The 26,189-nt window shown below is 41.0% G+C and overlaps 1 protein-coding gene across 4 annotated transcripts in view; it reads right to left on the bottom strand.

Annotated features, from left to right (window-relative positions):
* Window positions 1-25,853, bottom strand: part of ANXA6 (annexin A6) — a 59,818-nt gene extending 33,965 nt beyond the window's left edge. For 2 of the 4 annotated variants that reach the window (XM_074212586.1, XM_074212583.1), the window contains exons 1-5: window positions 25,719-25,853; window positions 16,956-16,989; window positions 1,720-1,810; window positions 1,209-1,303; window positions 921-1,034 (exon numbers count right to left, since the gene is read on the bottom strand). In XM_074212586.1, coding sequence (XP_074068687.1) covers window positions 921-1,034; window positions 1,209-1,303; window positions 1,720-1,810; window positions 16,956-16,967 — 312 coding nt within the window. In that variant the 5' untranslated portion in view covers window positions 16,968-16,989; window positions 25,719-25,853. Of the gene's footprint in view, window positions 1-920; window positions 1,035-1,208; window positions 1,304-1,719; window positions 1,811-16,955; window positions 16,990-25,013; window positions 25,239-25,710 lie in introns of those variants that run through there. The other 2 variants (XM_074212584.1, XM_074212585.1) reach the window with 2 other exon arrangements.
* Between the last annotated feature and the right edge of the window lie 336 nt (window positions 25,854-26,189).

Here is a 26,189-nt window from a genome sequence, read left to right as displayed (position 1 = left end):
CTCTTCCTCCTAGTTTCCACTGGCTTCTTTCAAATCACAACTAAAAAAAAACCCTTCTACAAGAAGCTTCTCCCCATTCCCCTTCGAGGTTATTGCCAACTTAACCTTTATAATATTTTTGTATAAAGTTGCTTACATGTTATCTCCCTCACTAGATGATGAGATCCTTAAAGGCAAGGACTGTCTTTGCCTTTCTTTGTATCCTTAGAGCTTAGCACGATGTCTATTCTGAAGGAATATAACAGGTGTTAAAATATGCTTGCTGACTTTTTTTTATGCAGAATCTGATAACATTATCTCCCACTATTCTGCTCCAACCAGACTGATCTCACTATCACATAATGATGGAGATAGGAGAAAGGATTTTTCAAGATCATCCACTACAGTCACTTAACCTATAGATGAGGTAATTGAGGTTCAGAGAAAAGATGTAAACTGTCCAAGGACAGACAGCTAATTAGTAGAAATAAGAGAATAGAATGCAAATCTCTTAATTCCAACATTCTATCTTCTATTTTTCGACACTGCTTCTCATTTGACAGATGAGAAAACCAAAGCTCAGAAACATTCAGGTGTTCTTGCCTCTGGTCCTTTACTTCTGCTGCCTTCCCTGTAAGAATACATTTTAGCATTCTCACCATTACCCCACCCAAAGGCCTCTATCAAATTCTACTTCCTTCCTTCACATATTGTTCATTAACTATCACCTTACTTGGTGATCTCTGTTTCCTGAAGTCTATACCACTCCCTTGCTATTTTACATATCCTGCCTCAAATGCCTGCCTCTAGATTTCAACATCTTATCTTCTCAAGCTATCCTGTGAGCCCTTGAAGACCAGAGCTCAGGGTCCTGTGGGGAGTGCTTGGCAAATGACCATTCACCAACCACAGATACCCCACCCCCAACCATAACCTCTTACTGAGATGGCATCTTTAATTTCTTTGGCATCAAAGTAGGCAAGAGGCCTCATCAGACCCACGATCAGTCGCTCAAACTTTCCCATCAGCTCAGACTTCAGATTATCAATAAGGTCCTGTGAGCAGAGCAGGGAGACAAAGAGATAGGTCAGGTTTGAGGGTGGGGAGGGAAAGACAAGCTCCCTGGGGAAGGTTAAGCTGGCTTTTCAAGAAGCGGTTTGAGGACTGAGGCAGCAGGGGATACCACACCCCCTTCATCCAAACCCCAGGGCCCTGGTGGGGTGGGGTACCTTGCCATAGAGGGACTTGTAGCTCTGACAGATCTCTTGCCTCTGCTTATTGCTCCGAGAGGTGATCAGCTCCAATATGGCTTCTTTGTCACTGCCTGCAGGGGCGACAGCCCATCACCCTGATTCTATATACATTTCTTCCTCCAAACACCCTCAGTTGCTCCTCCCATTCCCCTTCTAGATTCCAAACCCTAAGAGTGGAGAAGGCAGACTAAATAGATGCAGAGTCTGCCACAGAAAGACATGCACAGATAATTATATCACAGAACAGAACTAAATAAAAGTTTAGAGAGCCTCTGGTTTAACCCCTTATCATTTTACAGAACAAAGTCCAAAGAGAAGTGACTTGTTCAAGTTCATACAGAAAGTCAGTGGGAACCCAGGAACCCAGTTACCCAGATTTCTGGGTCTACACTTCATCATATCGAAATCTCTTCCCATGCCCCAAGTCTGAGGTTTCCCCTTCAACCCTTTATGCCACTTAACAACCTCTAACCAAACCAACACTAACCAAAGCCCTTCATGGCTGTGTACAGGGCCTCAGCATCTTGGTTGGCATCAAAGTCAGCATAGTCTGTGATGGAGCCTCGGTACCTGTTGCCCTGTCAAGAGAAAAACAAAGAGGGTAAATTAAAGAGGAAAGGATTAAGCAGGTGCTCCCCTTAGGCCTGTGACCCATTCACACTGAGCCAGTGGCACCCCAAGATAAGATCCTCCTCCAACAGCACAATGAAGTTACTTCTTGAGTTAATCATCAGGTACTGTAATGGAACCAGAAGAGAAAAGGAGTGTCTGACCACTATCAGACTAGTGTGATGAATAGTTCAGGTAATTCCTCTCATGTTAATGAAGCCCAAGTCAGAATTCACACAAATCATCACCACCACATGCTGACCTCTTCATTATTAAACTCTGGCCACACACTCTTCTTCTCCCCAACTTTTCTAAAACGTGAAGTTGTTTACACACAAGGGACTAAGCCAGAGCACTTAGATGACTAGGGACATATCGACTTCCCTGCTAATGACCCAACTTCAAGAGCACATGAGTGAAGACTGAGCAAGTCAGAAAAATTATCCCCACACAGGCATCCATCTAGTAAGTGGAGAATACATGAACCAAGAAAAGGGTAAGGAGAAAACTTCCGAGAAAGGATGAAATGGAGCACAGGGAGGTGGTTGCTCCTCTCTGCCTTTTATTATATGACCAAAGAATGATCCTGTGAATGTTGGGGCCAAGGTCCCATCATGGCCTATAGGGGATCTGTGGTCATGTGTGATTCTGTCCCCTAGATCTCTCAAGGAGGATCCCCATGGCTGACCAAGTTGTGGCATATGATTGTGACCAAATACGATTATGCTAGAAGAAATAATGAGGATGCTTTCAGAAAAACCTGGAGAGATTTACATGAACTGATACAAAGTGAAATGAGCAGAACCAGGAGAACATTGTAATACCAACATTGTGCAATGATCAACTCTAGGCTTAGAACACAATCCAAGACAATTCCAAAAGACTAATGATGAAGAGTGCTATTTCCAGAAAAAGAGTTCATGTTTTTTGATGTAGACCAAAGCATACTTTTATAAAACTTTATGTTTCTTGTTTTTTTTTAATCAACATGACTCATAAGGAAATGTTTTGCATGACTACATATGTATAATCTACATCAAATTGCTTGCTTTCTCAAGGAAAGAGGGTAAGGAGAATTTGGAACTGAATTTGGAATTTGGAACTGAAAATTAAAAAAACAAATGTTAAAAATTGTTTTTACATGTAATTGGGAGAAAAATACTAAATTAAATTTTTAAAAAGTTCTCTTATAGCCTGGACTCAGACAGAACAACCTCTACACTTGTAGAGCACCAGCCAATAGAGATATTAGGGCACCCACCACCATTTGAGGGAGGATATTTCTTGTCAGAGCCATTGCTCAGGCCACTCTAGGATATGAAGCCTCACAGGTTTGCTGTAGAGAAAACATCATGGTAATATGAATTATCCCCCCATCTTACAGAAAAGGAAACTAAGGCCCAGATGTTTCCATAGAAAGGAATCTTATCATATATTAGCAAACTTTTGAAAGATATTGTATCTGGGCAGTTAGGTGGCACAGTGGATAGAGCACTAGCCCTGGAGTAAGGAGGACCTGAGTTCAAATCCAATCTCAGACACTTAATAATTATTTAGCTGTGTGACCTTCGGCAAGTCACTTAACCTTGTTGCCTTGCAAAACCCAGAAACAACAAAAAAGGCTATTATATCAACTGTATTTCATAATAATTTGCTTCCTTTGCATTTCTATGTATTTTATGCATTTAAAATACAATTCTAAGAAAGAATTCATTGACTTCTCCAGAATACCAGAGGTATCCAAGACATACACCCACACAAAGGTTAGGAACTCCTGCCATAGTCTTAGCCTGAGCTTTATAGCCTAATAAAGCTTTTTAGCTTAGCTAAAAACTCTGTAGTTTTTGGAAGCTGTTCATCTTTGATTCCTTATCTATTAAAAGGGGAATATGAATTGCCTACCTTGCAAGTGCTGTTGAATTCAATATATTAAGTAACAATCTCTGGCTGCTTAAAAGTCAGTAAATATTTATTTATAACCTGCTAGGTATCAGTCACTGTGCTAAGTGCTAGGACACAAAGACAGGCAAAAGTCAGTGCCTGCCCTCAAGGAACTTATAGTCTAATGGGGGTGACAACATGCAAACAACTAAGCACTAACAATATAAATACAGGATAAATAAATATTTATTTTTTGTTGTATATATATTATTTATATAGTACATAATAATATATATTTTGCTACTATAACATTGTTATTATATATATAAATTATATATTATAAAACAAAAAATAAAAAATAAAAAAATCAACAAATAGAAGGGACCAGAATGAAAGCTCTCTGTGGAAGGCAGGATTTTAGTTGGGACTTGAAGGAAGCCAGAGAGGAAGAGATAGAAGGGGAAGAGAGAAGGAGAGCATTCCAGGTCTGGAGGCAGCCCAAGAAAATATCTGGAGTATCTGGATTTGGGAGATGTTCCAGGAACAGTAAGGATATGTATTGAATAAGGTGAGGTAAGCTGTAGAAGGACTGGAAAAGTGGGGGAAAGAAGACATGAAGGGTTTTAAATTCCATAATAGAGGATCTTACATGATTTGGGATGTGACAGGGAGCTTTAAGTGGGTTAACTCCAGAATGAGGGAACTTACACTCATGATCATACCTAGTGTTTCATTCCTGCCCCCATACTAGAAAGAGTATTGACAAGCTAGAGGTATTGTGGGTATAGATGATAGAGGATAGGCCTCAGACCTGGATTCAAATCATGCCTCTGACACATACCAGCAGTATGATCCAGGCAGGTTAGTTAATCTAGTACTTTAGTCAGTTTTGTAAGAATATAAATTAGAAGGTGTTTACTGTATTAGTGGAGGAAATTTTCTTATCTGAGCCATCTCTAGCAATGAAAGTACAGGTCTGGGCCCTATCCCTCTTGAGAGATCTTTAGCACATACAAGAAAATGAAGGGGTCTGGAGACCGTGTTATTTGAGTGCCAGCTGCAAAATTAGGGATATTTAAACTAGAAAAGGTATGACTTGGGGAGACAGGACTGCTGTCTTCTAGTATTTAAACAGAACTAAGAGTAATGGGTTGATACTGCAGAAAGGTAGATTTTGGCACAATAGAAGGAAAAACTTTCTAAGCAGAACCATCCAAAAGTAAGATCAACTACCTTGCTAGCTAACAAATCTCCAGTCACTAAAAGTTTCCAAATAAAGACTGCATAACTAATTGATTGGAATGTTGTAGAAGAGATTCCTGCTCAGGTACCGGTTGAACAAGGTATCCCATGGGGGCCTCTTCTTGCTCTAACAGTCTGTGACCCTATGGGTCATTGGTATTAGGTTATTACTTGGAACCCTCATACTCACATTCTTGAAACCCACAGAATAGCCAAGGAAACACAAGGAATGCCTCCTAAATGTCTCAGACTGACTGCTTAGCAAAGGTGTGCTGCCCACTTTAGGACATTTGAGGACAAGTTGGCTAGTTCCACAGGGGAGGGGAAGTAAAGAAACCTAACTTTCCTGAGATGGACCAGGACTGAAAGCACAATGGGTCTGGTTCAGTAAGGAACTGGATTTGGACCAGCTTGACACCACTGATAAGGATCAGGACCTAGGAGAGTAATGGACAGAAAGGGATACCAGGGAGCAGACTGGGGCGTGAGAAGGAAGCAAGGAAGGCCGAAGGTACCATGGCTTAGAAGAGGAGCTCTCTAGGGCCTCTAGGGAATGGAGAGAGATAACTTGAGCTGGGTCCCATTCTAGGAACAGGGTCTCTTCCCCTCTCTCTGCATGGCCCCTTGATCCCTGGCCTGGATCATAGAGAGCAGGGAAGGAAAATGGAGGGGAAAGTGGTTATGTAGCAGAACTTGGAATCTATGACCCAGGAAGACAACTGGGGGGGGGGGGCGGCACAGCAATGGAGAACAGAGAAGAAAATTAGTACTATAACATTTATAGAGCACTTTAAAGTTTCGTAATTTATTATTCTATTTGATCCTCACAACCTGAGAAATTTTATTATCATCTCACTTTAGAGGGGAAGAATCTGAGGCCAAGAGAGGTTAAGTAACTTACCCAGGGTTACAAAAATAGTGTCTGAGGAAGAGTTCAAACACATTTTTACAATTTCTTAATAGTGCCTCATCTTTTTCATCAACTTTTTCCACCAAGCATTCTCTACGCTTCTCTCCCTAGTCAAAATCCCACTCATCCTTTAGAGCCATCTCCTCCAGGAAGACCCTCCCCTGACTATTTCCCAGCCCACCAGGTCTCCTGCTAAATGAGGCTCACTTTTATCTGTTCGAGCCTCAACTGACAAAGAAATCCTTCCAGTTCTGAGAGAAGGCCAGGAAACCAGTCATATCTGAAAGAACATTGTTAGATGGTTTCTGCATGGGGTGCAGAAATCGTGAAGTTTTCTCAGCCCACTCTTTTTCATTTGATATCAGCATTTTCATAAGAAGTCAATATATGGGGTGAAGTTTTGCTTTTTTTGTTTTTTTTTACAAGGCAATGGGGTTAAATGATTTGCCCAAGGTCTGAGGCTGGATTTGATCTCAGGGCTAGTGCTCTATTCACTGGGCCACTTATTTTTTAAAAAAGTTTTATTATTGCCTTTTGCATGTATACCATAGTGATTTCCCTTTGATCTATCTCCCTATTGGTTCCATCCCAATAATACTCAAAGCCAATATATACAAGGACTGACTGATAGCACATACAACATTCTACATATCGAATTTCTACTTCTTTTTGGAGAGGAAGTGTTTCCTTATAGGTTCTCTAGAAATGAGATTATTCATTATAATTCATCAGTGTTCTACTATCTTCAGTGATGCCATCCTTAACATTTAACACAGTAGAATGCAATGTCCTTTAAAATTGTTTTTTTTAATTCAATTTTTTAAACCCTTTGCATTGAGGTTTCTCTGCTTATCTCTTAATTAGATCTAATTTTACTTTTGCTTTATCCGAGATCATAATTGCTACTCTTACTTCTTTCACTCAATTGAAGCACAATTAAATCTGCTCTAGTCCCTTATTTTTACTGTGTGTATGTGTGTATGTGTATGTTTCAATTGTTTCATGTGAACAAAATATTGTTGGATTCTGAACTCTGATCTATAATGCTATCTAATTCCATCCTATGGGTAAGTGTAAGCCATTCACATGCAGAGTTATGACTGTGTATTTCCTTTCATCCTCTCTCCATAGTAGGGGGCTGTTCCAAGTTCTAGGTTTTTTTGTAGTGTTGTTTTTAGAGCTAGTTCTGGGGACCTTTCATCTTTCAGTACTTCCAAGATGGTATGTTCTAATGAGAAGTATGGTCACTGCTCTCCTGATCTGTGCACTAGTCTTTACCCAGAACAATACCTTACTTTCCCAATGAGGGGTGGGAAGAAGGGAAAGAATTTGGAATTCAATCTTTTGGAAGTGAATGTTGAAACTTGCCTTTTTGATGTAACTGGGGGGAAAATTAAATTAAATTTTAAAAGATTTTAGCATAATGCCTGGAATTTAATGCACCTTTCTTCCTGGCATAGAGGGTCTCTGAGACCTGATGGCTTTATAAGTAAACTCTAAGCAGAAGGTTTTAAGCACTAAAATCATTACTGGTGGCATGGTCAGCAGGAAGCTTCCTTATTGGCATAGCACAAGGCACAGTAGACTATGCAGGGGAGATGCATGGGGGCAGGCAGGATGGATGGCAGGTTAAAAGATGCCTTCTGTGCTCCCTGAAAAGTAGCCTGACCAATGATATGTACTTTCCAGTCCCTCTCTGCCCAAGATGGAGATCAATTTACAGATAATTCAGCAGTGGAAAAGATGATGAATTCTTCTTCAGGAAACCTCCTTTCTAGAGTTTCCAGCTCTCAATAGCCTCACACCTGAAGAAGCACATAATTCAGGGAGTTCTTCAGGCAGAAATACACATGAGGAGGGCAAACTTCTGGCCAGGAGCCCAGTGAGTAAAGAGCTTGGCATAGTCTCTGGACACTGGGGGTGGCTGAAGACCTGCTAAATTCTTGGCCTTTCATGGCCTTCAGCAAGGACACAGGTCTTGCCTTTCCCTTCTAAGACACTAATAACAACAGTTAGGCCACATATAGTCAAAAATACTTTCTATGGGCAGCATGAGGTATCTGGAGGGGCATCATCTTTGTACAGGGCTCAAAGGCAGAGACAGACTGAAAACAAAGTCCAGTTGTGTCCCACTCAGAGATCTTGGTTACTGGATGCCTTTGCAAAGGCTATTCTTGGCTGGTGCTTTGGTTCCCTGGTTTCCCAAAGAACCATCTTCCTAGTTCCAATTTGTCTCTGCTCCAGGTTCGCCTGACTCTTCCTTGGATGTCTAAGCAACTTCTGTAGAATGAAGTTTTCTACTCTCTGCCTCCCCTTGGGCACTCAGGCTAAAAGACCAGGGCCAGTGTTACAACTAGATTTTTACCCTGTGAGCAGGTGAAGACTTCCTGCACACAGATAAGATGACAAGCACCTCTGACCTTGTACAGGGCTGCAATACTTTTTTTTCAGCAGAGCTGGGACTAAAATAAAATTTTATTTTGATCAATTGTTGCACTTCCCACTGTGCCAGATTGCTTCAGGTTCCCAGATCAGGATAGAGTATGTGGCCAGACAGCACTCTACACTCCTCCTAATGAGTGTTTGTCTTCATCTCTATTCACTGAAGTCAAAGGGAATTTACCCCCATCTCCCCATACCTGCTATTCAAGCTATACCATAGCCTTCAGCTGTCAAGAAAAGAACTAGGGTTCCTTCTATTTTTTTTTTACTCCCTTCAAACAAGACACAACTTCTTTCAGGCAAAGTCCTTTCCCTCTCTGAGTCACTTTGACCACAGTCCTAGTTGGTATATAAATAGGCAAATTCCCATCATGTCTCTTCTCTGGCCCATATCACCCTGAGTTTCCTGCTTTCCTCAAATGTCCTTTGAAAGTGAATGACATGACACATAATCTTAAATCTATCTTGCTCATGGGTCTCTGTTCTATTCCAGAAAGATTTATTCCTATTTGGGGGTCGGTGAGGTCCATGCTATCACTCACCCAGTCTCTTTTTTCTTTTTCCTTAGCCTTCCTTATTTTTAAAAATAAATTTTTATTGACATCTTTGTTTTTTAATAGACATTTCCCCTTTTATCCTCCCATCTTGAGAATTATTTCTTTAAAAAAAGTTAAGAGGGGTGGCTAGGTGGTGCAGTGGATAGAGTGCCAGCCCTGGAGTCAGGAGTACAGGAGTTCAAATCCAGCCTCAGACACTTAATAATTACCTAGCTGTGTGGCCTTGGGCAAGCCACTTGACCCCATTTGTCTCACAAAAAACCTTAAAAAAAAAAAGAGAAAGAATAGAAAAAATTAGCAAACCCAAACATAAAAATATCTGGCAGTGTATATTATATATATATATATATATAATATATATTAATATATATATATATACATTTATAAATGTACACATATACACACACACACACACAGTGCTACACCCCTGGATGCCCATCACTCAAAGTGAGGTTGGAGGGAGAAGGAAACATTTGCTCATATCTGTCTTTGGGATCAAATTTATTCTTCTGAATTTTGCAATTTTCAGTTTTGATTATTTTGTGGCTGTTCTTTGCATTTACATTATTGTCCTTGTGCATGTTGCTTTCCTGTCTGCACCTTCCATCAGTTCATATGTCTTTTCATGCTTCACTCTATTCAATATTCACTAATTATTTTTAACAGCATAATAATATTCTTCTTCATTCTCATATTATAATTTGTTTAACCAACCCCCTAGACTTGCTTCTACTTGCTTTTCCTAGTGCAGCCTGTAACTTGAAATCCATTGAATTAGTGTGTGACTGTGGGGGTCCAGCCTCCGCGGGGTCCTTGAAACCTGACAGGAGGGATAGAGTTGGCGAAATGAGTTGAGTCAACAAGTGGGTAAAGGCAGGAGCAGGTTGACTGACTGTCGGCTGCTTGGATTTATTTTTATAGTCTCAGAATCATGTATGTTTCAAGCAAGCAAGCAAGCTGAGATCATTTCCTTGGTTACAAGATTGTACAATTTTCATCATCAATCATATAGTTCATATGGTTACAAGTTTTAATCATGTGATTACAAGTTTAAGTAATAATCATATAGTTAATTGATTTCTTATCCCTACTCAGACCATGATGACCTTAACCTGTCTGTTACCTTATTTATTACTACATTGTATATTTGTTAATTCATTTAAAGTTACTTAATTAAGCAATTCTTTTAATGGAAAGTTTTTTATATTTTTTGTGTAAGTAATGTTTTTAGATACACTTCCTTAACAATCTATAGTGAGGGTCTTTATGCTTGTCCACCCATCCATTAACTCTTACAATAACCAATCTTTCTTTCAGGCCTTGTTGGTAGAAACCACAGTTTCTGTGACTTTTTTATTCTTTTCCCATGAAACTAAGGCTGCTGGAGTTCACATATCGGTCACCTGTACTATTTTCTCACCATCCTTCATTTATTCCTGGGTATGGTAAGGGGAGCAAAACTATTAATTTCCCTGGAATTCTATCTGACCCATCTTGTATCTGTATTCCCTGTATATATTCTGACATCTCTTTGGAATTCCCAGTGTTGGGTTTTCCAGAGATTTCATAATGTTGAAGCCTTTTGTATACCTCAGGGAGAGACAGTCCTGTTAAATTTGGACAGAGTTTACAATCTGTTTTATTCAAGGAATTTTTCTGAAATCCTTCCTTTATAGTCATTCCAGTATTAGGGTGAGTAAATATTGTAATCAATAATAAACCTATAAATATTGGTATGCATGAAATCCCTATATATATTGAAGAAGGAAATGTTCTTCCATCAGGCAATATGACTGCCTTCAGTCTTCTTGCTGTGACTGTGTCAAACAGCTTAGACACCCTGGCTCCTAACATGTGACTTCCAGACCAGGGCTGGGGTCAATGAGATGGGAATGATTTCTGAATGGCGGTAAACTGGCAGCTTTCTTAAACCACTCAAGAGAGGGGTCTGGGGAGACATTGCTGCTCTTCCTCCCTCTGTAGCCCTGGCAGGAGGCTAGGGTGGCGACGAAGAGACACCAGGAGCTCAACTCATTGAGTACAGCTTAAATGAAAGAAAAAAGAAAAAAGTACCTTTAAGGCATGACAGTCTAGTAGGGTTCCTGAGGGATGGTTACCAACACTTAACACTCACCCAGCCCCAAGCTATGAGATTCAGATAACAACAAGAAACTATTCTCACTGAGTTTACAATTGGAGATCATAGGTGGAAAGAACCTCAGTGGTCACCTGGTCATAGGATTTAGAGTTTCAAAGGCCCCTAGAAGTCACCCAGTCTAACCTGTTTTCCAGATAAAGAACCAGGATAACCCAAGTGACTTGCCTGAGGTGTATTAACATGCCAGGTGACACAGGCAGTAAATGACAATGCTCACATTGCAGTCCTAGAGTTTGTTCTAACTGTAGGCTTCTTTAACTGACTTTGGAATCAGAGAATCTATGGTTCAATCTCATTCAGCTGTTACTTTCATTCTTTCTTTCTTTTTTTTACGATTTTATAAGGCAGTGGGGTTAAGTGACTTGCCTAAAGCCATACAGCTAGATAATTATTGTGTCTGAGGCCACGTTTGAACTCAGATCCTCTGGACTCCAGGACCAATACTCTATCCACTGTGCTACCTAGCTGCCCCCAGCTGTTACTTTCTACTTGTATAATTTTTTTTTCCTCCCTGAGTCTGTTTTATTATCTATAAATTGAAGGGGTTAGATGAAATTAGGCATTCTTAAACTAGGCTCCACAGTCCATGGATAGAATGTTTATGAGAAACTCGAAGGGGGGAAATTCATAGCTTTTATTTTCAATAACTTTTAACTGAAACTTAATATTTCATTCATTTTTAAGAAATGAAACAAACATTTCTATAACACAGAAAAAAGAGAATTACACGTGAATGTAGGCAACAAACAATTCTGAGAAAGGGGGATCCATAGGCTTCATCAGATCATCAAGAGCCTACAACACAAGAAAGATTAAGATCCCCTGGAGTAGAATAATCCCTAAAGGCCCTCTTAGTTCCACTAGTGCCTTAGCACAGTGTCTGACTATGGTCCATTCTTAATATATATGGAATCGGGGCAGCTAGGTGGTGTAGTGGATAAAGCACTGGCCCTGGAGTCAGGAGTACCTGGGTTCAAATTCGGTCTCAGACACTAGCTGTGTGGCCATGGGCAAGCCACTTAACCCCGTTTGCCTTGCAAAAAAAAAAAACCTAAAAAAAATATATGGAATTGAATAAGCATTTATATAATGCCAATTATGAGCCAGGCATCATGGGAAGGGCTGTTTTACAATGATATCATTTGATATCTGTTTGTTGAATTGAATTAATATACATGAATATATCATTCACACTATCTTTACAAGCTAAGTGCAAGATGAAGGACAATTATTAGGGAATGAAAAGAGTTTAAAACAAACTTTAGGGGGTAGTTTGGTGGCACAGTGGATAGAGGAGTGACCCTGGAATGAGAAGGACCTTAGTTCAAATCCAATCTCTGACATTTAATAGTTACCTAGCTGTGTGATCTTGGGCAAGTCACTTAACCCCATTGCCTTGCAAAAAAAATATATTTTTTTAATTTTTCAAGACTGAGTAGGAGCTACTCGTGGATTCTGATCCCACTACTCATCTTCATCAGGGCTTTAATTTACTTTATCCTCCTGGTCCCCCAACCCCACATGCTACCACCATATCAATGTTGAACACAGGGTAGACACCTCATCTGTACTGGCTCCAGTCTCAGCCTTGCTGGTAGCAAGCATTTTAGGGTTGTTCCACCAAGCTCAGATGAAGACTTCTAGGATAAGGAAAGCAGAGGTAGGACAAACCCCTCAGAGTTGCCTTGGCAACTTCATTGATTTGATCCAGTCCCACTTGCTTCGGGGCAAATTACAGCTTCCATGTTTCTTCCATGGGTCTTACAAAAAAGAAGCTAGAGAGTCTGAGGCTATCAGTAGGTAGGAGAAGTAGGCAGCATATTCAATAGAACTATCATCATCATCATCATCTTACAATTAGGATCATAGAATTAAGAATTAGGAGGCATGTCAAGGATCATTTAATTCAACTATCTCATTTTAGTGATATGTCCACTGAGTCCACCTGAGAAATAAAGGAAAGAGCTGGATTGAAACCCAAGGATCTTAAAAAACACTCTTTCCACTAAAACTGATGGCATCTCCATCACTTTAAATTTTGGAGGGTTGTTTCTTTCCCCATTAGGTGGCTAAGTCAAGTATTTTACAGATGAAGAAACTTAAGGGACTTTCCCATGATCATCCAGTTAATAAATCACAAAATTGGGATTTATTTCAGTCTTCTGAAATATGTTTTTTCTTTGGGCATTAAGGGATTTGCCCTAACCAAACTCTCCCCAAGTGATAGGAGATGCCAGTGTAGCAGAGGTAACTGAGAATCTCTCCAGGGACTTTGATATACTCACTGCAGCTGAGAGAATGTCCAGAGAAATCTACCAATAAAGGTAAAAGGAGCTATAGATCAGGGGACTGACTCCATGACAGCCTAGAAACATTAGGAAACATGAGTTCTAGTCCCACTCACTGACTAAGCCTGGACAGGCACCTTGCCATCTCCAAGCTCTTTTACCCCTATACCTAGAAGAAAGCAACAAAGCAACCTTTAGGATTGAAACTCCTCTAGGGAAAAAAAAGGTTCTTAACTTGGGGTCCATGAACTTATTTTTTTTTATTCTTTTTAAATTTAAGACAATGGGGTTAAGTGACTTGTCCAAGGCCACACAGCTAGGCAATTATTAAGCGTGAGAGGCCAGATTTGAACTCAGATACTCCTGACTCCAGGGATGGTACTCTAACCACTGTGCCACCTAACTGCCCCTAGGGTCCATGAACTTTTAAAAAAATATTCTAATAGCTGCATTTTATAAGCTTTTTTTTTTTTTGCAAGGCAAATGGGGTTAAATGGCTTGCCCAAGGCCACACAGCTAGGTAATTATTAAGTGTCTGAGACCAGATTTGAACCCAGGTACTCCAGACTCCAGGGCCGGTGCTTTATCCACTGTGCCACCTAGCTACCCTAATAGCTGTATTTTAATATAATTGGCTTCCTTTGTAATCCTATATTCTTTTATTTGATGCATTTGAAAATATTTTTCTGAAAAGGCTTCACCTGATTGCCAAAGGGGTCCATAATACCAAAAAAGGTTAAGGATCTCTGTTGTAGAGTTTTCTGTGGTTCCTATCTGGTCCTTGGCTCAATTTACTCTGGGGGATATGGAATAATAAATGCTTTCTTCAAAAAGGTCTACCTCTGACATACTTTGACTATCTGGGCAAATCACTTAACCTCTCAATAAATTCCACACATAACCCTTCCCCCCAAGCTTAAATTCCATAGATTTCAGAACAATTATATATCTGCATTAGGGATGGGGGGTTACTTTTCCCTGAGTTCCCCATATCAACAAAATAACAAGACTGAAATGAAACAAATAATCAAGCTACTTAGAAATATTCCTTTTCTCACTTTCCCTTCCAAACCTGGCATTTTCTCCAGTTGCTGGACCCATGTTCCCCAGAGGCAATGGGATAAGGAGAAACCAACTTTCCACCCTAAAATATTCAACAGGTTTTGTGGCCAGATGGTAAACGGCACTTGTGCCCAGAAGGGTGAAGGCTTGGGTTGTGCCCAGGCTACTGTTAGCAGATTAAATTCTTCATTATTGCTAGAAGCCAGGCAGGCAATCTCAAGAGATGCCTGCCTGTGCTCCTTCCTCTCAACTAAAAGATGAGACTGAGAGAATCCTGTCTGAGTGTTGAGAACAGAGGGTTAATGAAGATGACACTGTTGTTTCAGGCACACTAGAACTCTCATTTTTGTTCTGTTTCAAAGTCCCACCCTTCAACACAATTTAACCTATTTCTCTAGTTCTATCCCATATCAACCTCTATCACCCAACCCTAGCCAAAGGAAAAGAGAGACTAAAGGGGTAACATAGTAATGTATGTCCTTGTTTATTATGGAGACCAGATTCCATTCCCATTGATGAGAATACAAATCAAAAAGCACATTTTGATATTCTGCAAAAAGCATATTGATGACCAGGAGTCAGCTCTAAATATGAAACTCAATGTTATTCTCATCATCCTCCAGTAGTTAAAAAAAGAACCTACTTCCCCTATGAAATGGCAGCTGGTTATCATAGTAGAGAATTGAACTTCTGATCAAAAAACTTAAGTTCAGGGGTGGCTAGGTGGCAAAGTGGATTGAGCACCAGCCCTGGAGTCAGGAGTACCAGAGTTCAAAGTCGGCCTCAGACACTTAATAATTACTTAGCTGTGTAGCCTTGGGCAAGCCACTTAATGCCGTTTGCCTTGTAAAAACATAAAAGCAAACAAACAAACAAAAAACTTAAGTTCAAATCCATTCAAATCTTTGGCCAGCTAAGTGATCTAGGACAAGTCATTTAATTTCCATAACTGCTAAATGGAACTAATAATAGCACTCTCAAGATAATATGATATTTTCAAAGTATTCTGTAAATAAAAAAAAATACTATGCAATACTAGTCATTATTGTTGCTTTTGTTATGATGATGATGATAATGAAGATGAAGATAAAACTTCACAGGCCACCCCAACCCATACTGATTTCTTCCCTCCTCTCATCTCACACTTAATTTTTGTACAACTTGTTGAGTATTTAACTAATATTGAAAGTTAAGAAGAGATATGTTTGTCCTTATCTCCCTAGCTAGCCTATGAACTTCATGAGGGAAAGGACTGTATCTTATGTATCTGTTTTCCCCACAGTAGTGCCCATTCTAGGTACTAAGAAAACATCTAAATCCATCCAAATTTACAGTCAGGATGAGGGAAGACCCCAACCAAAACATGTTATGAAGGAGGAAAGTAAGATCTAGAGAAAGTAAATGACTGCCAGGGATAGTTTTGGAGTGAAGACTCAGGTCCTTTAAATTCTCAGCCTAGCACTCCCTCCTCCAAATCTGGCTGCCTTTTCTTTTTTCATACTAAACAAAAAGAGATCTTAGTGTATCCTGGGAGTCCTGATGGTCAGCACACCTTCGTCCATGTAGTATTTCAATTTAATTCCATTTGCATTTAAGTGACTGTGCACCAAAAATCAGTCAGGCACCTCAGATACAAAGACAAAACAGAAAACCTGAACCTAACCTCAAGGAGCTTACATTCTCCTAAGAAATACAACATTAGCACAGTTAAGTACATACAAGATGAAAAGAAAGAGGCTACAAAGGAGTCTAAAAGGTGGAGTGTAATTCCAAATTTTAGGAGCAGCATGAGGGGAAAGAAATTGGCAGGAAAATAGAATGTGCGTAGGGATGAAAGGTGAAAGGTGAAACATGTCCAGAAAGTGAAGCTCTGATCACACTATGAATGACTTCAAGTTTTAGCCAGAGGAGCTTATTTTTATTCTAGTGGTAATAGGGAGCCCCTGAAAGTTCATAAGCCAAAACCACACTTTGGGAGATTACTTGGGCAGTTGTGTAGAAAATGGATTGGAGAGGAGAGAGGCCAATTAATAAAATTGTATAGTGGTCAAGGTAAGAGGTGATGAAGGCTTAATGTAGGATGGTGGCCATATGGAGAGGAGACATATACCCAACGACAAGACTGTTGTGAGGTATTATTGCTATTGCTGTTTGTTCATTCTCGGAGAAGACCATGACCTCAGGGAGGTGATGTCAGGACTTTCATGTGAATTGGATTTGAGTAAGGGGTTGCTGAGCAAAGTCACCAGCCTCACTTAGGATGGCTGGAAGATGGCCTTGGATGTAGGGCAATCAGGGTTAAGGAATTTGCCCCAAGGTCACATAGTTCTCAAGTATCAAGTACCTGAGGCCAGAAGCATTATCCACTGTACCACCTATGATCCACATGAGAAGACCAAAACCTAGAATGGGTAGTGGGCTACTAAGTGTGGTGAGGGGAGGAAAGGATGGTGGGAAAAATTTCTCAGATTCAACAGAACTCTCAGGTCTGGAGACCTTCTCAAGTACTCCTAGGAGAAGGCAAACACTAGAACAATGGATTGTGTTCACCAAGGAGAGGGAAAGAATCCTTACCGTGTTGGCCATGGTTTCCAGGAGTGCACACAAGCTGCAAAGAAGAAAGAATATAGGAGTTAAAATCGACTTTCCAATCACTGTCCCTAGTCTCCATCCTTCTATTGAAAAGAGGAAGAGAGAAGAGGGGAAGTCCAACAGGGTAGAGTCTGAGCAGTTAACTCAACAATATTTATCCACAAGGAATAGATCGCTACAGTGCTTTCCCCATCCTTCTCTAGGAAATTTTTAATGCACTAGTTAAATTGAGAAGGGGGAAAATGGCTTTCAGGAATTCTCCTCTGATAGTTCCTTTCTTTAGGGGCCCTATCTCATTTCTATCCTCTACAACCAGGACATGTGGTATACTCTTTCCAGGTGGGGAGATTCCTCTCTATCAAGATGAGAAGTCTGGAAACTTAATATCATGTCACAGTTAAAAGGAACTTTCAAGATCATCTAATCTGACCTCCTCATTTTATAAAGATAGAAATAGAGTATAAAAAGTGATTTGACCAAAATCACACATCAACATTTAAACATTTATTTTTTTTTATCTTTTTTCCCTACATAAGAAAGCTAAATGACACAGAACATAGAGCACTAGACCTGAAAGAAAGTAGGCCTGAGTTCAAATACAGTCTCAGACACTAGCTATATGACCCTAGGCTAGTTATTTTACCTGTTTGCCTTGGTTTCCTTAACTTTTATTTTTTTTAAGGTTTTTTTTTTTTGTAAGGCAAATGGGGTTAAGTGGCTTGCCCAAGGCCACACAGCTAGGTAATTATTAAGTGTCTGAGACCGGATTTGAACCCAGGTACTCCTGACTCCAGGGCTGGTGCTTTATCCACTGGATGCTTTATCCACTGCGCCACCTAGACACCCCTCCTTAACTTTTAAATGGGGATAATAGCACCAACTTTGAAGGGTTGCTGTGGAGATAATATTTATAAAGTACTTTGTACTTAGTAGGTTCTTTTTTTTTTACCTAATAGGTTCTTAATAAATGCCCAATTTCTTCCTTTTCCTACATAGTAAGTCAGTCCTTATAAAAGATAAAGGAGTAAAGGGAAGCTAGTATTAATAAAACTAACCCTTTAAATGAGCAAGACATAATAGACCAGAGATTCTTAACATGGAGTCCACAGATGCCCAAAGGGTCTATAGAAAGTTTTGGGGCTGGGGGGGCATCCATGAATTTGGATAGGAAAAACTTACACTTTATTTTCACAGACTTCTAACAAAAATTGAGCATTTCCTTTAATTATTAATTTTTAAATTCCAAGAAGAGGTCCCTGAATTTCATCAGATTACCTAAAGGATACATGTCATAGCAAAGATTAAGAAACCCTGGTATTGAAACTATACCTATAGTTCCTCATCTCTGAAAAGAAGAAAGGTGAATTCTCTCATTTCTTCTTTAGGGTCAAGTTTATTACTCAGCATCATTAGACATCATTAACTATTAGTGATCTAACAAGTCTGTAACAGAATTTAAGCTCAAGACCAAGTTTATTTCTAGTCTAAAGTTCTTTCCATAACTTCATGCTGCTTCATCTCAGTTAGGATCCATGTTCAGTTGTCTTAGATGCATTTAGTCCCAATTCCTACTGAAACAGTAATTCCACTTGAACTCTGGTGGTACAGAGTGTTCTCTCTACCGCTATACAATCCCTGCTGGTCCCTTCCCTCATTCCATCCCTCTCACTGTTTAGATTATCCTAGTCAGGGGCCCCAACTCTACAGAAACCAAAAATTAGAGGGCGTTGGGTAGATGGGGGAGGGAGAACTCAAGCAGCCAAAGCCCCAGGAAACCCTGCTCCGTTTCCCCAGCAACACACAGGAGGAAATGAAAACTGGTGCTTTTAAGTTCCAAATCTTTAACTCCTCCCCCACAGGGAGGCCCAGGGTGGGGGTGGGGGGAAAGGAGCGGGTTATAAATTAGCTCTGGTACATATGGAGAGAGAATAGGAGGGCCAATGATCAAGACTCAAGAATGAATTGGCTCTTAGACATCATCTGATCTTTCATGGGGCTGGGTCCTCGCACCCTGCCCACTACAGAATCGGCTTTCCCTTGGCCACGTAGCTGGAAAATTCAGCAATGGCCCTGGTCCAGAGTGAGTTAATGAGGCCATCTGGGTAAAAGCCCCTTTCTAAAGGAAAGAGGACTTGGAGACCGGCTCTCTAATCTTGATGAGCTAAATTTATAAACTCTTAAGAGTTGGGCAGAAAGGACATATGCTTCCAAAGTGGGAAAGCCCAGATCCCCCCAAGGAAAAGTTAAAAGGTAGGACTGACCCCCAGGTCCCATTTGGGGCAGAGAAAAATCTCTTCTTCTCTCCACGGATTTATAGACTCCAACAATACAGTCCCATTCCTCTATCTCTTCTGTGAAACTCCTTTCCTTTTCCTTCTCTCGTTCCCTTCTTCCTCAGTAGGAAATATCTCCATGCTATTCTTGGACAGACACTAATTTGTGACTTTAGGAGTCTGGGCCTCAATTTCCCATCCACAACTAAAATGCTATTATTTGCACTCCAGGCTATTACCTTTTTATACCCTAAAGAATAGCCAAGGCAGAGCAGAGTTCTAGTAGTTTCCACAGCTACTGGTGACCCCAGGCCTTGAATTTATATTTTTAGTTCTTAGGACCCCAAATTCTTTGATTTTGTCTTTTCCCACTATAGGCCCCCTAAGGGTTCTCTTCCCCCACATGAAAGAGAAATTTAGGAGGACCAGGCCTCATTTCTGTATTACCTATATACAATCTTCTGCCCTGCTGCCCACAGTTGCTATTATATCTTCTCAAAGACAAAGATCTGCATTTTATCCTGGTCCCAGCAGCCCTTCCCCACACTGACCCTAGAAACTCTATAAGGGTAAGGGATGGATGGTTGAATGGAATAGGAGGACAGATGAAGAGGCCTGAGGGGATTTTCTCCCAGCAACAATGGCTGGTCCAGGAGATATCTACCAAGGGATAGAGGTACAGGAGAAAGTTAATCTTGGAAGGGATGAACATCAGCAGGAGCTCAGACAAGAAAAGAAAGAAAATGATAAAAAAAACTTTTGTCAAATCTAGAGTTTAATATATATATATATATATATATATATATGTGTGTGTGTGTGTGTGTGTGCATATATATATATACATATATATGCACGCAGGTATGTATGTATATTTTTTTTAAAGAGCCTAAGACCCTGGAAAGACCCTCAAAAACCTATGACCCCCGAACATCAAGAGACCTTGGAGATAATCTGGTTCAACTTCATTTTACTGTAAGATACCTTCATCTAGTGAAGCAGTAGCTACCTCTGCAGTTAGGAGAGACCATAGGCAAATGACTTAACCTTTCTGAGTCTCAGTTTTCCCATCTGTAAAATAAATCTGTACCCTAAGGATTTAATATTGCCTCAAAGTGTATGAAATTCATTTATAACAGTATAGTAGTTCTCAAACTTTTTTAGTCTCAGGGTCCTTTTATGCTCTTAAAAACTATTCAGGGCCACCCCCCCCAATAGTTTTTCTTATGTTGGTATTTATCTATATTTATTGTCTTCAGAAACTAAAATGTTAGTGTTAGGAAAATGGTTTTGATCAAGAGTCTTAGTAATTTCCAGTGATCGCCAATGCACATTTTCAGAACTGTTGAGTTGGTAGAATAAGTCTTAGAGAGTAGCTGGTAGCTCAGAAATGATACATGACTTGCTGGTTGTCAGAGGAACTAAATACATTTTCCTAGCTCCAAGTCCAGCTGTCCCATCTATGAAATGGGAACAATAATTTCTATTAGTAATATTGTCCCCTCAGTAGAATATAAGCTCCTGGAGGTCAAAAATTATTTTTAGTATTTGTAATCCTATTAGAGTATAGGCATTTAATAAATGCTTCTGAATTAGTTTACTTCAGAGAGTACTTGTGAGGACTAAATGATAATGCATGTAAAACATTCTATAAAATTTAAAGTATTATGGAAATAGCAGTTATTGTTTTTATTTTATTTATTTTAGTTTTTTTGCAAGGCAAATGGGGTTAAGTGGCTTGCCCAAGGCCACACAGCTAGGTAATTCAGTTGTTTTTATAAAGAAAGGAATTTAAACACAGCTAGGCAAAGTGTTTAAGGATCCATAACCAGTTTATTCTTCCTTTTCCCCATCTCCTCCAATACCTGAAATACAATCAGAACAGTGTCTACATTTAAAAAGGAATGTTTTGGGAATGTCTCACTTGAAAAGTCCAGATCAATGCTATTCTTGGCTGAGGGCCTCCAAATGAAACCCCAAGAGGAGGCCTCACTCTGGTTTCTTAGAGAGCAATGTTGGCTACTTGTTTTTGAGATTAGAGCTAAAAGGGGCCCCCAGTGTGGGCAGACCATTCCTGGGTCTCAGTTTCTCTAGGAATTGAGTTATAACCCTCATGTGAGTACTAAGTACCCTGCCCATACCCTCATCACACAAAGTTCTTAGGCAAAGCCTCCTTACAGATGATGGGGAGGGATGAATGCTCAAACAACCTGGACTCCAGTGCTCAGAGTGAAGAAGTTAGTATACAAATCATTCTTGAATAGCTTTCCTTACCCAAATCCACACTTCAGTGAATGGACACCTTTGTAGGAAGTTTACAGCTAAGTACTTAAGACTTTAGGGGGTGGGGGACAATAACTCTAGTACTCATTTTCTAACCATTAAAGCTTTCTCCTCTATAATGCATTAGAATCCAAAGAATGCATTTTGGAGGTACCCATTCCAAACTTAGCTAAGGAACTAGGGCACAGGAAAATTCAGTTATTCTCAAACCAGAAAGTTAATATGATTTCCACACCATTAGAATCTGAAACTAGGGGCGGCTAGGTGGCAGTGGATAAAGCACCAGCCTTGGAGTCAGGAGTACCTGGGTTCAAATCTGGTCTCAGACACTTAATAATTACCTAGCTGTGTGGCCTTGGGCAAGCCACTTAACCCCATTTGCCTTGCAAAAAAAAAAAACAAGAATCTGAAACTACCTAAACTCCCTAAAGATAGGAAGGGACATTTTCTGTGAAGGTACAAAGCTCAAACTCGCTTCTACTCTATAACACGACTATTCCTGTGTTCTAGAGGAACGAGAGAAGTCCCAAAGAATCTGGCGGGGGGGGGGGGGGGGGGGGGCCTTCCAGATATACATATAAAACTCCAAATCTCCTCTTAAACCCAGTTTCTCCACCTGAAGATGCCCAAAGATATTTCAAGTTCGTTTGTCCAAAACTGAATGTTTACCCCACAATATGCTTCTCCTAATTTTGGTGGCAGTCTGTTCTTCTGTTATCTAGGCTCCAAATATCCTTTTTGAATCTTCTCTCTCCTTCATCCTACTCCTATATCTAACTGATACTTCCTACAGATTCTACAAAGGAATAGTTCAAGTCCCTCCTACTCCCATTCCACATCATATCATTCCCTGATTACTTTTCATAGGATCAAAGATTGAAATTGGAAAGTGTTAGAAATGGTTCGGGAATACTTAGTCCAGGGTGATTAAAAGGGTTTTTATTAAGATATCTTAACAAAATGGCACACCTGAGGGCAAGAAATCCCAGAAATGGAAAGTCTTTTATGCGGTTTGAAAGACTTTGTTCCTGCCCCTTCCTGCCAGTCATAGGCTGGGGTCACAATCTAATAGATACATTGGCCCTTCATACCCCACCCCAGCTCATTACGCTAAAGAGCGAGGAACAGCTAGATCTCCTTGAGCATGCATATCTTAACTCAGCAACTGCCCATAGGCAATAATATAGGCAGACCCCAGTCTTTGTAATGTAAACTAACAATCTGCCCTTTACATTCTGGTGGAACCTAAACACCCACATATTCTTCAAGGAGGGATATCAGAGGTCATCAAGTTTATCGTTCTTCAGAGATGAGGAAACCGTGGCACAGAAGTGTGAAAAGACTTGACCAGGTCCTGTAGTTGTCATCTGAGGAAGGTTTTCCTCATCAAGCCATCAAGCTGCCTGCCTATTTATTCATTGTATTCCCTATTTGAATGTTAAGCTTCTTTGCTTAACCATATTTGCCTTTCTTTGAACCTCCCAGGATTTAGAATCGGGCCCTCAGTAAAGATGGAATAAATGCTTGCTGAATCCACTATACTTCTATTAAATTCCTCACTAGTTTTCATAGCTTTCAGTTACTCTATTGTCATTCTGTTCTCTACACTCTAAACTCTCCTCTGATCCCTTTTTTTATTATTCAAAGTTTTGATTAAATGGGAAGGATATATTGGGGGAAAATTGACATTAAAAGCAAATTGTGTCAATTTTTTAAAAGCAGTTCCCTGAGAATAGAGATTATTATTTTTCATCTCTATATTACTATTCCTAATTGGAGGTGATTAATAGAAAGTGGTTTGATTGAATTTGATAACTTGTTCCTAATTAAGGAAAGGGGTTGGGTAAAAAGGGTACAAATTACACCCCAAGATGCAGCCACACCCAAGAAATGCCCTCTTAACGGTTACCTTTCTTTGCATCTCTAGCATATAGAAGACAAAAAAAGCTTGTTGACTCCACAAGATAAATGTCCTAGGATATTACCTAATTCAACAAGCATTTAATATTAGGTGCCTATGTGTACAAGAATCTACTAGGAACTGGGTATGTAGATTAATTCCATGATTTCATTGGTTATAGGGAACACTGAGAATGAGGTAACTGCTTCTATCAAAGCAGGAAACAGCCTTCCCTGCATCTAAGTCTAAGGGAGTTGAGAAGTTAAGCATTTTGCTCAGGGTCACAGAAACAGTATCAAAAGCAGAATTTGAACTCAAATCTTCTTGGCTCCAATGCCAATTCTTTATCTGCTGTGCCAGGCTGTCCCTAAGTATCGGGGATAAAAAAGTAAAATGAAAAACAATCCCTGCCCCAAATTAGTTTATATTTTATTAATATCTGACCCAAACTACTGCAGCTTGGCCCTGTAATATGCCCCACCCCAAGTTACAAGGAGATTCAGGAATCAGCATCAAGAAAAGGGGCATGGGATTTACACTTCCTGTCCTGCCCCCCCATCCCTTCCCCCTACTACCACACAGCTGTCTGTCTTTCCCAGGAAACCACAAATATTTCCCATGTGTCTCCCAGCTGCCAAAAAGCCTGAGCACAAATGGAAGAAGTCAAATGAATTGTTAGCGTTGGCAGTGGGTAGGGGGGTGGGAGGTGGGGGTAAGACAAAGAAAAAACAGCTAAGCTGTTTTCCCAGCTGCAGGGGAAGATACAGGACTTCCTACTAAGTACCCAGAGAGGCAGATGGATTTGGGAAAGAAGGTGTTCAACTGAGAAAGTTAACAAAGCAGACTATCTGGTTATACTAAGTTAATAGGAAAAGTCCAGATCCCTCAATCAAGCAGCTGAAGGGTGGAGAGAGAATCTTCTAGACTAAACCAAGCCCCAGTCTTCAGCTTTCATAAATCACTGAGACATATATCCAAATTTGGAAATGGCCTTGAGGAAGCCAGGGGATTTTAGAAGGATGTGAGGAAACAGTTACTTCTAAAGAATGAAGGGCCTCTGCAGTACCCCCAAATCCTGCATCATCCCCAGATACATATCTTGTTCTTTAAGTGCCCAATTCCCCCCCCCCCATCCCATTCTGCTTACAGCACAATTCAGACTTTTATTCTTCCCTTAACACCAAGGCAGTCTCTCCCTAATCCCCAAACTCATTGCAGAGCAAATGTGAGAAATCTCCCTAAAACCAGCGGCCAAGATGTGGTGGACAAAGACCATCTCTGATGCTTCGGTTTGGAGAAACTTGTGGTCCGTGCGGCACTCCTTACCGAGTACAGAGAATCGGTGCCCCGCTACCCGCGTAATTCCTCCTCCCTCTCAATCCCCATCTGTGGCATTTAGCCAGACCCTTCCTTCTCTCTTCTTTCCCCTTCCCAGATGCTTTCGATTAAGCAAAGGTTAATTTAGGAAGACACATATTCAAGTGCCCTCCCTTTGCAGATTAGCTGTGTGAACCCGGGCAAGTAACCCGATCTCTTTGGGTCTAAATTTCAACTCTAAAATGGGGAGAAAATTCTTATCCTACTTACCTCAAAAGATGGTCCAATGCTCTTTGCTAAAAATACACTTTTCAAAGCACTAGGTAAATGTGAATTACAACAGATGGGTGAACCGAGGGGAAAAATGACTTGCTAAAGGTCACAAAGCCAATAATTGCCGTGGGGAGAGGACCCGAGTTTCCCAGCTCCTATTCTGGAATCTTTGACTGTTTATACTCCGCATCAGAAAACGAATTCTTCAAAGCCAATCTGCAAAACTCTAAGGTCCCCTTCATCCCACCCTCACCCCCACCCCCTTCTTCGGCAATGGCCAGTTTCGTCTGCAGCAAGGGATTTGCGCCAATGCGCCGGTAGGGAGTTGGCGGGGCCACACCCAGTCCCGGCCCTAGTCCAGCTCGGGTTACCGCTGCCTCGGCCTGCCAGGGCCGCCTCGGGCTGCCAGGGCCTCCCGCCTCCTTCGATCTGCTCGGACACCCCTCCCCCACGCCCCCAGCCTCAGCCCGAGTATACAAAGCTCCAGAAAGCAGGGCAAGGCTCAACCGGTTCAAGGATAAAGCGTTCTGCGCCCCCACCCCCACCCGGCAGGGTATGGGGGGGTCCTCCAGTCTGTGTGTCTTCCATGCCAGCTGTGGCGGGGCTCCCTCTGACCCTCCTTTGCCTTCCCCTCCACTCCCTTCAGTGCCCCCAGCCCCAGCTCCCCACCCAGACTGGTTGGCTGGTCACCCACCTACTCACCGAGAAGAGCCGCCTGTCCTTCAGGGCAAAGGGAGCTCTCCGGGAGATGGAGCTGATGGTGAGAACAGCACAGGGGAGGCCAGCGGGTACTGCAGCTCAGCTGTCCCTCCTGGGTGTCGCCTCCCCGACACCCCCACTCCCTCCTGCAGCGGCCACGTGCTCTAGGCTCAACCAATCCCAGGCAGGACCCTCGGCCCTCCCCCAGCCTTTCACCGCCACAGGTCTAGCCTCTCGGTCAAGCACAACGTTAGGGTCTAGAGACCAGGGTCAATTTTTGTTCACCCGTTTTAGAGTTTCCGCTATTCCCTCTTTTCCCACCTGATAACACTACATCATAAAACATAAGGGCATGGAGGTTGTCCCGTAAAGAAATCCCAAATTGAAGGATTATCGTGATTGTTGCAAGTTGGGTCATCAAATTCTCCTAATGGGGTTGATGCTGCTAATTGCAATGAATTCTGGAAAACTACA

Source organism: Macrotis lagotis, chromosome 1 (assembly GCF_037893015.1).
Source record: "Macrotis lagotis isolate mMagLag1 chromosome 1, bilby.v1.9.chrom.fasta, whole genome shotgun sequence".
NCBI classification, from domain to species: Eukaryota; Metazoa; Chordata; class Mammalia; order Peramelemorphia; family Peramelidae; genus Macrotis; species Macrotis lagotis.
Note: the sequence above shows the minus strand (reverse complement) of the source record. Positions and strands in the feature narration are given on the sequence as shown.